The 12,779-nt window shown below is 43.4% G+C and overlaps 1 protein-coding gene across 1 annotated transcript in view; it reads left to right on the top strand.

Moving 5' to 3' along the window:
- The window catches only part of spag17 (sperm associated antigen 17), a 47,008-nt gene extending 34,229 nt beyond the window's left edge, over positions 1-12,779 (top strand). Inside the window, exons 31-41 of the mRNA XM_036579782.1 lie at positions 1,915-2,009; positions 2,764-2,894; positions 3,026-3,159; positions 3,854-4,042; positions 4,649-4,762; positions 4,847-4,902; positions 5,511-5,638; positions 9,705-9,786; positions 10,995-11,060; positions 11,430-11,535; positions 12,658-12,779. Of these exons, the coding sequence (XP_036435675.1) occupies positions 1,915-2,009; positions 2,764-2,894; positions 3,026-3,159; positions 3,854-4,042; positions 4,649-4,762; positions 4,847-4,902; positions 5,511-5,638; positions 9,705-9,786; positions 10,995-11,060; positions 11,430-11,535; positions 12,658-12,747 (1,191 nt within the window). The 3' untranslated portion in view covers positions 12,748-12,779. The remainder of the gene's footprint in view (positions 1-1,914; positions 2,010-2,763; positions 2,895-3,025; positions 3,160-3,853; positions 4,043-4,648; positions 4,763-4,846; positions 4,903-5,510; positions 5,639-9,704; positions 9,787-10,994; positions 11,061-11,429; positions 11,536-12,657) is intronic.

Below are 12,779 nucleotides of genomic sequence, written 5' to 3'. Positions count from 1 at the left end.
AATGACCAAACTGAAAGTCGCTCTGGATCAGAGTGTCTGATAAATGCCGTAAATGTAACATCACGTAATATCACGTAATATCTGAGTGTACCGAGCCTCCCACCGCAGTACAGGCTTGGTTCCAGCTAACTGATGCTAAAACACCCGTTTAGAGGATAAAGACTAATATCTGAGTCAGGACCCGGGAAGGTGTTTTAAGGTGGGGGTGCTGAAATTTTAAGCAGTGTAAATGTCAGTCAAAGTTTATTTATATAGCGCTTTTTACAACAGGCCTGGTCACAAAGCAGCTTTACAGAAAAGTCCGGGACTGAGCCCTCATGAGCGTCAGCATGAAAAACTCCCTAAGAGCAGGAGGAAGAAACCTGGAGAGGAACCAAGACTCAGAGGGGGAACCCATCCTCCTCTGGACCACACCGGATAGCAAACAGTAACACAAGAGCAAAATGAACAGAGAATAGGTTGTAAATTAATGTTGGTGTAAAATACTAAAATACAGCGCGCCTGAGATCAGCTCTGTGATTTACGTATCTCTGCCTTCCACCGTGCCGGACTGATTCTTGCCATATATATTATCTTACATCTTCAGTCCACTTGTTTTCATTAACCCGATTTGGGGGTGAGTTTGGTGAAGGGTGGTCCTTCGCGTGTTGTCATGTGGGCTGTGTTGAGTTTAACTTTAAGCTCTTTAAATTCTTTCTTCACTGTTTTTTCGCTTGTATGAGACACTGCTGGCTAAGGGAGTTGGAGCACTCCTTAGCTACGTTCACATTACAAGCCTCGTTGCTCAAATCCGATCTCTCTGACTCGATGGTTCACACTCGTTTAGGTAAGAGACTCAAACCTGTCATTAATGTGACGAACCGGCGTCCTGAAATGACCCTCATGAGCTCATCCTACGCAGTAACGTCACGTGAATGAATCACGTTCATTATCAGCACAAACTAACGAGCAGAACGAGCTTCGCTGAGAAGATCATTAACTCTCAGCTTCATTATTAGAGCAAGACGAAGGAGAAGGTGAGATGAGCTGCATCAGGGCCATAATTAATCTTTTAGTACTTTTACTTTTGATACTTAAGTACATTTGAAGGCAAATACTTTAGTACTTTTACTCAAGTGGAGGTCTAAAGGGAGGAGCTTCTACTTTTACAACAGTAATACTTTACCTTGGGTATCTCTACTTTAACTCAAGTACATGGTTTGTGTACTTCATCCACCACTGGTGATGAGACTGATGACATCATGCAAAATGATTTGCCTTTTTCTGCTAATTTACATGAAACAGAATGCGTCATACAGTGTTATAACGAGGCGAGGGGTGATAACATAAACATCTGACACAAACACTGCTCTCTCGTTCTGGACCAAGGGTATGCAAATGAGCTAAGCGGCGACCAATGAGATGGTTTGTGACTTTCCCTTCTGAGCCTCATCCTGCGTGTGTTTGATCGACTCGGTCGGCTGTTTTCGGCTCCCTGTGATGAAAATACTTAAACAAAGCAGCTACGGCAGATTTAGAAAGACATAAAACTACCTCCACTGTAAAACTAGCACACGTGGGTCTTTACTACACTCAAATTATCCTAAAGTTCAGTTTTATTATTATTTATAAGGTTTTTACAGTTGCAATCCTGAAATCGGGGGATGCTTCAGCCCCCTCAGCCCCCCCCACTTCCTGTGTCCCTGAATCTGAGAGCACAGATTCGAATGTCTGGTGCTGAAGTGGCTGAAAGGTGAAAAACAGAGCTGGTTTGATTGCACAGCGACGCAGAAACACACTGGCAGAGGCCACGTGCAGTGACTGTGGTGTAGACTCTGTGTTGATTTGAAACAGAAGCGTAAATCGGCCTTAAATGGTCACTTATTATCACTTTACGTTAACTTGACCATGTTCACCGTGTTTTGGCATGTACAGGTCACTGCGGACGGACAGGCCTCGGTTAGAGTCTCAGAGCAAAACACTCTAATGGAGCTTCAGCACAGCAGCGGCTTCGACACTCACCCACCCCGGTAACCCCTGTTCTGATTGGACAGTTTTCCTCTATGACTCATCTAAAAGCCTGTTCTCATGTCATAAAAGCAGGGAGGCTGCAGGTTCTTTGGTGTTGTTTTGTGCTGCATGTGCTGGTTGTTCATGTTTAAAGGAGAGAGAGTTGAGTCGTGTGTGAGCGGCGCAGAGTCCCGATCACATTTCAGAGCAGTCAGAGTTTATCAAACGTTTGTTTTTTCTCCCCGACTCTGAGCGTAATTTGAACTGACTCCTCCAACAGCCAATGAAAACTGAGAGTGCTAATGAAGAAAATACAGCAAGTAAACAAAGAAAAATGGAGAAAAGTCTTTAAAAGTTTTTAACGAGCTGAGTTTAAGGCCTAATCGAGTTTATGTACATTTAAAACTAAAAATACCAACTGATCACATCTTTAATCCATGATCCTCACTTAACCTGCTGCTTCTTTACTGTATCAGAGAAAGCAGCAGCAGACGCTCTATGTTTGTTTATCTGCGTCTCCTAGTAAAATGAGAGTGTGAATTCAGTTCAGCAACAACTTAAAAGTTGAGTTGTGTGTGATCCCTAATATTTCAGTCTCCCAAACAAATCTACAGAAGCCAGTCGGATGGTGTGAGACGCTCAGTCTGTTATAATCTGTTAAGACTTTTCAGTTTAGCCACGCCCATTCAGCCTACAGCAGTTTAGCCCCACCCATTCAGCCTATACTGTTGCTCTGTGCTGCAGGTTGCATGTTTGTAATATTGTGTACTGCAGGCTGTTTGTGGCGTATTCTGACGGTTCTGCTGTGGAGTTTCTCTGTGCTGAGGCTGCAGAGGAGATTCTGAATGAAGCTTATACTGATCCTTCAGTCGCTGTGATCAAAGAACCTCTGCCTCACTCACACGGTCAGAACACGGTCACAGCATCCTTTTAGTCTTTACACACAGAGAAGCTAAAGATACATAATAAACTACAACCATAATCATGACTGTCCTCCTCCAGAGAAGAACTGGTTTGTGCTGTTTTCCTCCTTTAGAAGTGTCTGGAATCACAATCCTGAAGCCGTTCTCCAAACGTGTCCACTCCCGCTGGCTCCTACCCAAAAAACAGCCTGACATCATTCCTGCCAACCTCAAAAACCGGCCGTGGGACAACTTCCCCGCCTCTGAGGTAGAAACCTTTCAGCCTTTTGTTACAGCCCAGGCTTTTGCCTGTCCTTGAGTTTTTGCATAATCATGTTAGTTTCGACATCAAGTGACATCAACTATATTCTCAGATTCAGTACAACCTTAGTGAGATACTGTAACTCAATAAACGTTTTCATACACCAGAATAGGAGATATTAGTCTGTAAACAAACTCAATAAACACTTCTATATGCTAAAATAAGAGATATTAGCAAATAAACCACCTCAGTAAACACTCCTATATGATAAAGTAGGAGATATTAGTCCATAAACCACATCAATAATCACTCCTATATGATAGAGTAGGAGATATTAGTCCATAAACAACCTCAGTAAACACTCCTGTATGATAGAGTAGGAGATATTAGTCCATAAACAACCTCAGTAAACACTCCTGTATGATAGAGTAGGAGATATTAGTCCATAAACAACCTCAGTAAACACTCCTATATGATAGAGTAGGAGATATTAGTCTATAAACCACCTCAGTAAACACTCCTGTATGATAGAGTAGGAGATATTAGTCCATAAACAACCTCAGTAAACACTCCTGTATGATAGAGTAGGAGATATTAGTCCATAAACAACCTCAGTAAACACTCCTGTATGATAGAGTAGGAGATATTAGCCCATAACCATCCTCAGCATGTCGATGGTGTGTTTATTTTATGTGTTTAGAGGAAGACTGCAGGTCCTCCATTTGGAGCCACTCTGAGGCGAGGTTTGGAGGATGAGGAGAGAGAGAAACCCAGGTTGGTTCCAGCAGCGCCGGTTCTACAGTGTCCGGATACATTGCTGATCCGCCAGATTACCCAGAATCCTCCCGTCACAGAGCAGCTGTGGGGGAAACTTCAGGAGAATCTGCTGGTATCATAACACACCTGTTACAGCACACAGCTTTAGGAAAAGCCTGCTTTTCATACCAACACAATACTCTGAAGAACATGAAGCTGAGTGTTGAAGATAAATAGACACACAGCCATTCACTGGCCACTTTATTGGAAACACCTATCTTTTGCTTCCACTAACTGGCCAGTATATTAGAAACACCTACCTTGTACCTCCTCTAACTGGCCACTTTATTGGAAACACCTACCTTTTGCTTCCACTAACTGGCCACTTTATTAGAAACACCCACCTTGTACCTCCACTAACTGGCCACTTTATTGGAAACACCTACCTTTTGCTTCCACTCACTGGCCACTTTATTAGAAACACCTACCTTGTACCTCCACTAACTGGCCACTTTATTAGAAACACCTACCTTTTGCTTCCACTTACTGGCCACTTTATTAGAAACGCCCACCTTGTACCTCCACTAACTGGCCACTTTATCAGAAACACTCACCTTGTTTGATGGGTCCAGCTAGGAAAATACATTAAAGACGTTTAAATGAGGTATGAGGTTAATAATTTTCAGATTATTATCATGTTTACTTTGACTCCGCTAAAATGTGCATATGTGCATCGCAGGCGTATATAAAGCAGCTGCTGCAGAGAGAGAGGCTGAAGGATGAGATGCAGCTGAAGGAGCCTCGGACGGCGGAGGAGAAACTGCATCACAGCAACCTCCTCCACCTGCTGCTGGTGTGTGTTCAGGACCTTCACTTCATTCTCTGTGTCAGTATAGACCCTGAATCAGATCTGACTCCCTCTTTCCTCTCACTGCAGTCTCTGCCTGACTCTGAGCATCGGCCCTGTTACCATGGAAACGCATCCTCAGTCCGGTGAGGTTTATATTAAAAGAACAGTTGAGCAAATAATTCAGCTTCATCTAAACCCCCCCCCATCCTAAATGTAGTCGACCAGCCAAGACAAGGCTAATGTAGCTAAAAAGGCTTGGGCTTATTAGCACTAGCCAGTCAGAATGATGCTAATTCATCACACAGTCACCTGTGTTCAGTAATATTGTAGATGTGATAGGCCCTTTTCACATTTCCACATTTTTTCTGCTGGAGGTTCTGCTGGGTAACACTGCTTCAGCTAAAGCAACAGCAGTAACAGCGATGATGAGCACAGGCTGTACAGCTCACTCAGCAAAAACAGCTTTATCTCAGTGTCAGTGGTGAAAACTTTATTAAAACGTATTAAAATTTTATTATTTTATTTTATTATTTTATTAAAACTTTATTTTAAACTTTTTTCAACTTTATCTTAGCTGGCGATGAGCAGAGGAAAAGGGGTAAAAGGAATAAACTTTGTCATACGGAGGAGCAGAACCTCTGTGTCTGCATCTCAGCGCTGCTGACTGACGTTACACTGAATTCGGTTTGTGCTGTGAAGTTGCTGCTGCAGCCGCTTTCAGAGGAACAGTTTTCATTTTCTCCCTCTAAAGCTGCGAGTGTCTGACAGAGCGAGGGCTCAGTGGGGAGCCGATGTTTGTTCACTGGAGCCGGTGTGGAGCCCAGTCTCACATCCCCGTCCTGATTTCACTTCCCAAGGACCCTCGGCCAGAGTTAGCAAGTTAGCACGTTTTCATTATCGTGTAAGCCGATACTGTTCACTTTAAAACGTGTCACTGTTTTAATTCTGATGTGTGCTAGTTTGTTACGTTTGTTTATGAATATATTGAAGTTTACAAGTCAGGCATCGATCTACCCATGCCTTTGGAGATTCCTCTTAGGGTTGTTGATTGACGGCTGTGACATGTATGATTCGTCCAATAATGCTGCGAATACCGTGACGGGAAACCAGGAGAAGTAGGATCAGGGTGGTGATGTGGGATTGGGCTCCACACCAGTGTTTGTGGAAACATCTGCAGTGGCGCTGTGGACCCTGATGAACCCCCTGCTGGTGTGTGTGTGTTTAGCGATTTGCTGCCTCATCTAGTTTATTGTTAGTGAGCTGTTTCAGCATCTCCAGCTAACAGGGCTAATCTGGCGTTTTGGTCAGTTATTTTCACCTCCATCGCTTTAACGGACGTTACTCTGCTCCGACAGCTGTGGAGGAATTCTGCCACAAAGCATTTATAGTCTTTATTTAGTCTGGACTCTGGACCACATTGTTGTGTGTTTGGTTCTCCAACAGTTCTGGACTCATCTGCAAATTTCAATCTGACAAAGATAAAGTGGCTCACCTGTCTGTGGTGAGCTGAACTGATACAAACACTTTCTGAGGTCAGTAACTGTCCGTAAGGCCAGAGCGGAACTTATTTTACCCAGAGTTTACACACTTCTGTTTTTTGTGAAAAGGGTTTGTGCTATTGTGTTTTTCAACACTGACACTGCAAAAAAATGATCTCTTAGCAAGAGAAAAAATCTCAAGTCTAGTCAGTGGATCTTCTCATTATTACTGTTTATTCATTCATACTGAAGCCTGAACGTGGTCTGTGTTTATAGATGACAGGTACAGTCAGAAGCAGCTCCACATGCTTTGAAGAGAGTGCACCATGCTAACGCTAATGCTGGTAAATTTCCATTGCTTGTTAGCTATGTTAGCCTCGTAGCTCCACTGCTAAAGCTAAAGAAGCAAACGTGTTGGGTGGGTCGACTATATTTGGGATTCCCTGCTGGAAAATCCAGCTAAACCAGCATATGTTGTGTTTTGGAAGCTGATATGCTGGTCGACCATCATGACCATGCTGGATGACCGGCTAAACCAGCACCAGACCAGTTTAAACTACCTAAGACCAGCTTTGAATTCATACTATGCCTGTCACAGGTGTAAATGAATGGGGGGAACTCTGTAAATTAGGTTTTTTGCCAAACTGTCACTAAAACCTGAGAAAGTGTCTGTTATTAGCTTTATTAGCTTTAGCATCAATACAGTATGACTTTGTGGTACAGAGCAATAGGTTGTTTGCAGTTACGTGACTTGTGAAATCCAGATGGAGGGCAGGAAGTGAAAAGCAGAATGGACGAGACGGAGGTGAGCCAGCACTGCGCTCAGGGCTTAAAACTGCGCTCTGTGCCTGAAATGTGTTCATGGGTTAGAAGAAAGAAAGGAGGGAAGAGGATTCAGGAAATTAAGAAATTCATTAATTGAATGTGGGCGTGTCTAATAACAAAACTGAAACAAATAGACAATAACAAATAACAGTTAGTGCAATAACAAGCTGTGCAAAACGAACAGTGTAAGCACAGCTTTGAAAGCTAACATAGAATATCCAGTACAGCTCTCCTTCAAACCGGTCATCACTCGATCCTCCGTAGGTCTCTAAACAGTGTGTGCAGCACACTGCTGTCAAACGATTGCCAAACTAGTCATCGTCATCATCATCACCTGATGTAGCACCTTTCCCATGCTTAAGGTCACTTTACATCAAAACACATGATCAACAATACAGAACACAGAACACACACACCTCCACGGTTTCCACAGCTGGCGGGGGATTTCACTGACCACGATACAGAGTCACTTAACTAGCCTGGAAAGAGGCCTCAGCCATGGGCAGAGTCTCACACCGCAACTACGGTGCATCACACAGCCGGCCTGGGGAGCCTGGAAGGCTGAAAATGTCCTCAGCTGCAAAGTGGGGAGCATTTTACTGCAGCTGAACACCACCAGTCCAGGCAGCCAAGCAGCCAGCCTAGGCCGCGATGTCACATCAGTCAGGGGCCGCGTTACAGAAACCTCTTATCTTTTTGTCTTAACTTAAGATCTGACAGGTCGAGATAAGATCTTACACTAATTCGTATTACAGAATCAAATCTGATCTTAATTTAGGAATTTTATCTGATCTTACAGCATCTTATCTCCAGGAAATCTTAACCTACTAGATTGAAGTTGACAATTAGCTGTTTTGTCTGTTACCTAGCAACCGACCATACGCCCACAGCTGAAACGTAAATACGTCATCGAGTTAGTTAGCTATCGTTACTGATGTAAAAAAAAAGGTCAAACAGAACTAAAGTGTGATAAACTGTAAGTTGTGAATACTGTGAGAGCGCCCCCTGCTGTTTATCAGAGCGTCACCGCTCCCCAGTTTCAGTCTCCTTTTCCCAAACGCTTTAGCTGAGCGCGCTAACGTTACTCCTCCTAATAAACAGACACACGTTCAGCTCCGTCTCCTCATTATTCACCACCATCACTGTAATATTTCATCATCAACATTAACACACGAAGGTGATCAGAGGGGCGGTGGAGATCGAGTCTGCAGCGTCTGAGATCTTTAAAACGCAGAGTTAGAAAAGAAAATCATCTCACAGTGAAAGCAGCATTTTACAGTAGAGATAAATGGAGCTCATTATGCTGGTAGTGAACTATGCTGCTGACTCAGCTGCCTAAAAACCATAGAAACGGACCTTAAACAGAAGTGAGGACCCTCTGGAGTTTCTGTAAAACTGTTTTCTTATCTTGAAATAAGATAAGATTATATACTTAAGAACTCTTCTGTAATGGCTTCTGTCCTTAAATTCAGTCTTAACTGAAGTTGCCATGACAACAGCAGATAAGATATGATCTCAGACTTTCTGTAATATGGCCCGAGGTCTCCAGTCCAGAGAGCCTCATACAGCGTCACTCAAATGGCCGACCCAGGAAGCCTCTGGCTCTCGGCTGCTGTCTCGGTGGATATGATGGTAAACTCTTCAGCCAGCGGGGAAACATCAAAGCACACACACAAACAACACACAACTAACGAAAAACCGCTGTAAAGCTGAGGCCATACTGCACCAGCGTACTTACAGCGAGCTCACACGCACAACAAAGTCCTAAAGATCACGACAATGATATGAAAATACAACACAAAGCCTGTTAATTACAGGGCTTGTTCTAAGTAGTGCAGTCACATGTGTTAAACAAAGGCTTTTTATTAATAGGGAACCCTATAATTTGTATTAATAAAGTAGTACATTCAGTCGCCCATCACTGTATATCAGCAGATGAACTGTGCAGAATAAAACGCCTCTTTTTATGAATAAACAGAATGTAAAAACTCCACTGCAAGATTTCAGACAAACGATATCTGTTGTAAAGTCAAATTTCTGGGAACTGTCATTAGTGATTCGTCGAAGTGAAGCATTAATTCTGATCATGTGATTAAAAAACCTCAACAAAGTTCGTTCTTATTGAGACAATTAAGAAAATATAAAGTCAGAAAAGATCTATTGGTTAAATTTTATTCGTCCATTATCGAGAGTGTTCTCCCGTCATCTGTTACAGTGTGGTATGGAAATATAAATATCCAGACTTGTAATAAAGTGCAGGGCATTGTGAGTAAAACTTCAGTTTATGACCACCGACATTGCGACTGTTGTGTGGCAATAAAAAGAATGAATCAATCAATCAACGCTCCACTCCTCCCGACTGCAGACGAAGCCATTTTGCTGGTGTTTTTCTCGCATTTTTCTCCCTCATGAATATCAGCCTTTGGTACTCGATAAAATCTGCTCGTGGTTTCTTGGTTAGATCATCTTGAGCAACCATAGACGCTGCAAACCACGGGCGTTTAGAGAGCTTGTGACAGCTTCCTGTGTACAAAATCACTTCCTGCCCTCCACCTGCAGTTCGCGCCACGGCAGCACGACGTGAGGTCATTTACAAACAACCTGTTTCATAATAAAACATGTTTCTGTCTCTGTCTCAGCAGATCTGGCCTCTCTGTACACTCAGGCTGTGATGGCGGCTCAGTGTCCAGTCACTGACCAGCAGGAGGATGAAGCTGCGGATCGGTAACTCTGTCCACAATCACAGATTTACAACATTATTTAGACCTTTAGCCAAATCTTCAGTAGGAGGGGCCTTGTGGTGATGACGGTATCATTCTGTAACCCTTTAAGGCCCAGTCGCTCCAGTGTGTTCGTATGAGTGACAGCAGGATTAGCATTTTCGTATCACACACCAGTGATGGGGAGTCGATTCCGAAAGAATCAATTCTTCGACTCCAACGCGTCTGGGAGTCGGGGTCAACCCTTGGCCAATGGCTCAGATAGCAGCAACATGTTGAAATAAAACAGCAGGAAAATAAACCGACCCTCCGTGTAAATCAGCTCCTCATACTGTTTAGTTAGCTATGCTAGTTACTCCGACACCGCTTTGATCTCGACAACACAAAGTCAGTTAAAGCTGTTCTCACTATGAAGCTTCAGTTTAAGATGATCAGCTTCATCAGACAGTGATGAAATCCCTCAGCAGGGCTGCTTACAGGCTGCTGTTGGGGTTGTGGTGCTAATAAAAGTGGAGCCGCGTCTCTTCAGGTCAAACGCTGAGCGAAGCTGCTCGATGCTGTCCGAGCTTTGAGAAACTGTCCAGAGTGAAATAAGCAGAGAAACTAACAGCTCTGAGTTAAAGCTGTCGGGATCCTGTTAGAGATGTGGGAGCTGAGGTCACTGTTCGCCAGCTTGTTTTGAGAATTTTATGTTCCACCTTAAATGGTGCTGCAGCATTTAAGGTGGAACGGAACATTTGATTAAGAAGCTGGCCACCCGTTCAGCCTACTGCACCTGCACAACGAAGTTATAAGGAGCGTTTCAGCCCAGACTGCTTTTTGAATGAGGCAGCCAATCAGAACAGAGCTCATTTACATATATCAGTCTTAAAGGTAAAGTAGCAAAAACAGGCTGATGAACTAAGGGATAAAGAGAGTCAAATAAACATGAATTATGATTGTGTTTGGTACATAAACCACAAAAACATCATAAGTGGATCTCAAATGGAGAAATTTGGCTCTTTAGATGATTATTTTTAAAACATTGGATTTCGTTAATTAAGTGAATAAAAGCTCTGGGGATTTTGTTTTAGTGTGTTTGTTGCTCAGTATTTGAGTGCTTTTGGTTTGTGCGTCAGATTTTCAGTGTCCAATATAAAACAATATCACTGTCGCGCTGACAGGGAAGCAAAACTGTGCGGCTTCCTCCATTCAGGGTGGATTGTGTTTCAGGGTGGAGGGACAGAGGCAGGAGCAGAAGCGGGACTCTCTGTGGGGAGACAGGATTAACCACCTCAGGTAACAGCGGCTCTCACTCACTGTTACAGCACCTTCACACAGTGAGGTTCAGCCTCCGCTGTCAGCACGGCTTCACGATTTAAAACAATGGCTCACCAAAAATTTAAATGTACACAATTTTATCCTCTTTTTATCTCACAGTCAATTCGTCTGGTTTTTCTCTTAATGTAATAAACGAAGCTGCGTTTACATTTGACTGCAGTGAGGGGCGTCTGCATCTGATTTACACTGTGTTTGAGTCTACATTACATTCTGATCAGAGTCGGCACGTCTGCTTCTTTAAAAACAGCTGAAACTATAATGTTGTTGCGTTTGGCTGGCGAGGTGTCAGCTGTGTCCTCTGACTGCTTCAGCTCTGATCTTCTCCAGGTTTGACCTCCAGGAGGAGAGAAGGTTCCGCCACGCCCTCCGAAACCACACCATCACTCCATACTTCCACTCAGAGCTGCAGGAGATGCCTCACTACATACAACAGGCAAATACCACCACCTGCACATCTGTTTATTTGTCTGTCTATCTATCTGTCTGTCTGTCTATCTATCTGTATGTCTGTCTGTCTATCTATCTGTCTGTCTGTCTATCTATCTGTATGTCTGTCTGTCTATCTATCTATCTGTCTGTCTATCTATCTGTATGTCTGTCTGTCTATCTATCTATCTCTGTCTTTCTGTCTGTCTAGCTGGCTATTTGTCTATCTATCTATCTATCTATCTATCTATCTAGCTATCTATCTATCTAGCTATCTATGTATTTATCTATCTGTCTGTCTGTCTAGCTGTCTGTCTGTCTGGCTGTCTGTCTGCCTGCCTTGCTAATTATCTGAGTCAGGTGTGTTTAATGAGGCAGTGAGCTGCAGTCTGCAGTGTTCTGACTGATGTGCTTTAAAGGAACTACACATCTATACACATAATCTATACCCTGAGAACAGCTCGGTCAGTTTGCATTGAAGCCCTGTAGTTACTGAATAATAAGCTTTAGTATGTAACACACCTGGGATGTTAAGGGGTCAATAATAAATCAATAATAAATTATTTACTGAAAAATTGTATTATATCATATTTTATGCTGGCCTCGTTTTATTAAAGCAATAAGCCACTCGAGGCTGTACGTTAATGTGAATTTATCACGGGAAGGTGGTTTTACTCTGCTAAGAACACCCTTCCTGTGTTACATTTGCAGTGACTCTCAGCCTCGAGTGGCTTATTGCTTTAATTTAAGGCCTGAAACATTCTTAACACAAGCACACGAGCGCAGACGCTTCAAGCTGCACAGACAGGGTTTCACACATAGTTGCATTTAAAAATGTACTTGTGTACTTGGGTTGAGTCTGTTTCAGAGGGTCACAGCAGCACATCGTATATCTGACACTGTGAGGTCGAGCCTCTTTGCCTTGCTGTCTTCTTCCCTGTGTGAAGCTGCAGTGTTAAAGCTGTGCGGCGCTGCAGGTGGTGAGTGACACTGGGATACAATCTCGGCTGATGATCTACTGCGACTGAATCACAGCTGAGATGATATCCACCGTAACGCACCACCTCCAGTGTTCTACTCCTTAAATAGCCACCAGAAAGTAAAGCTGGATGGTGTTTGTTCTGAACAGGAGCTGGATTTGGGGTCTCTGTCGCGAGAACTTCCTCCGTTCCCCAAAAGAACCTCAGGAGCTCAGACCAGCTCAGACTCCTCCGACTGAACCAGCTCAGCGTCTCTGAGCTCTACACTCCG

This window comes from Colossoma macropomum, unplaced genomic scaffold, assembly GCF_904425465.1.
Source record: "Colossoma macropomum unplaced genomic scaffold, Colossoma_macropomum, whole genome shotgun sequence".
Lineage (NCBI taxonomy): Eukaryota > Metazoa > Chordata > Actinopteri > Characiformes > Serrasalmidae > Colossoma > Colossoma macropomum.
Note: the sequence above shows the minus strand (reverse complement) of the source record. Positions and strands in the feature narration are given on the sequence as shown.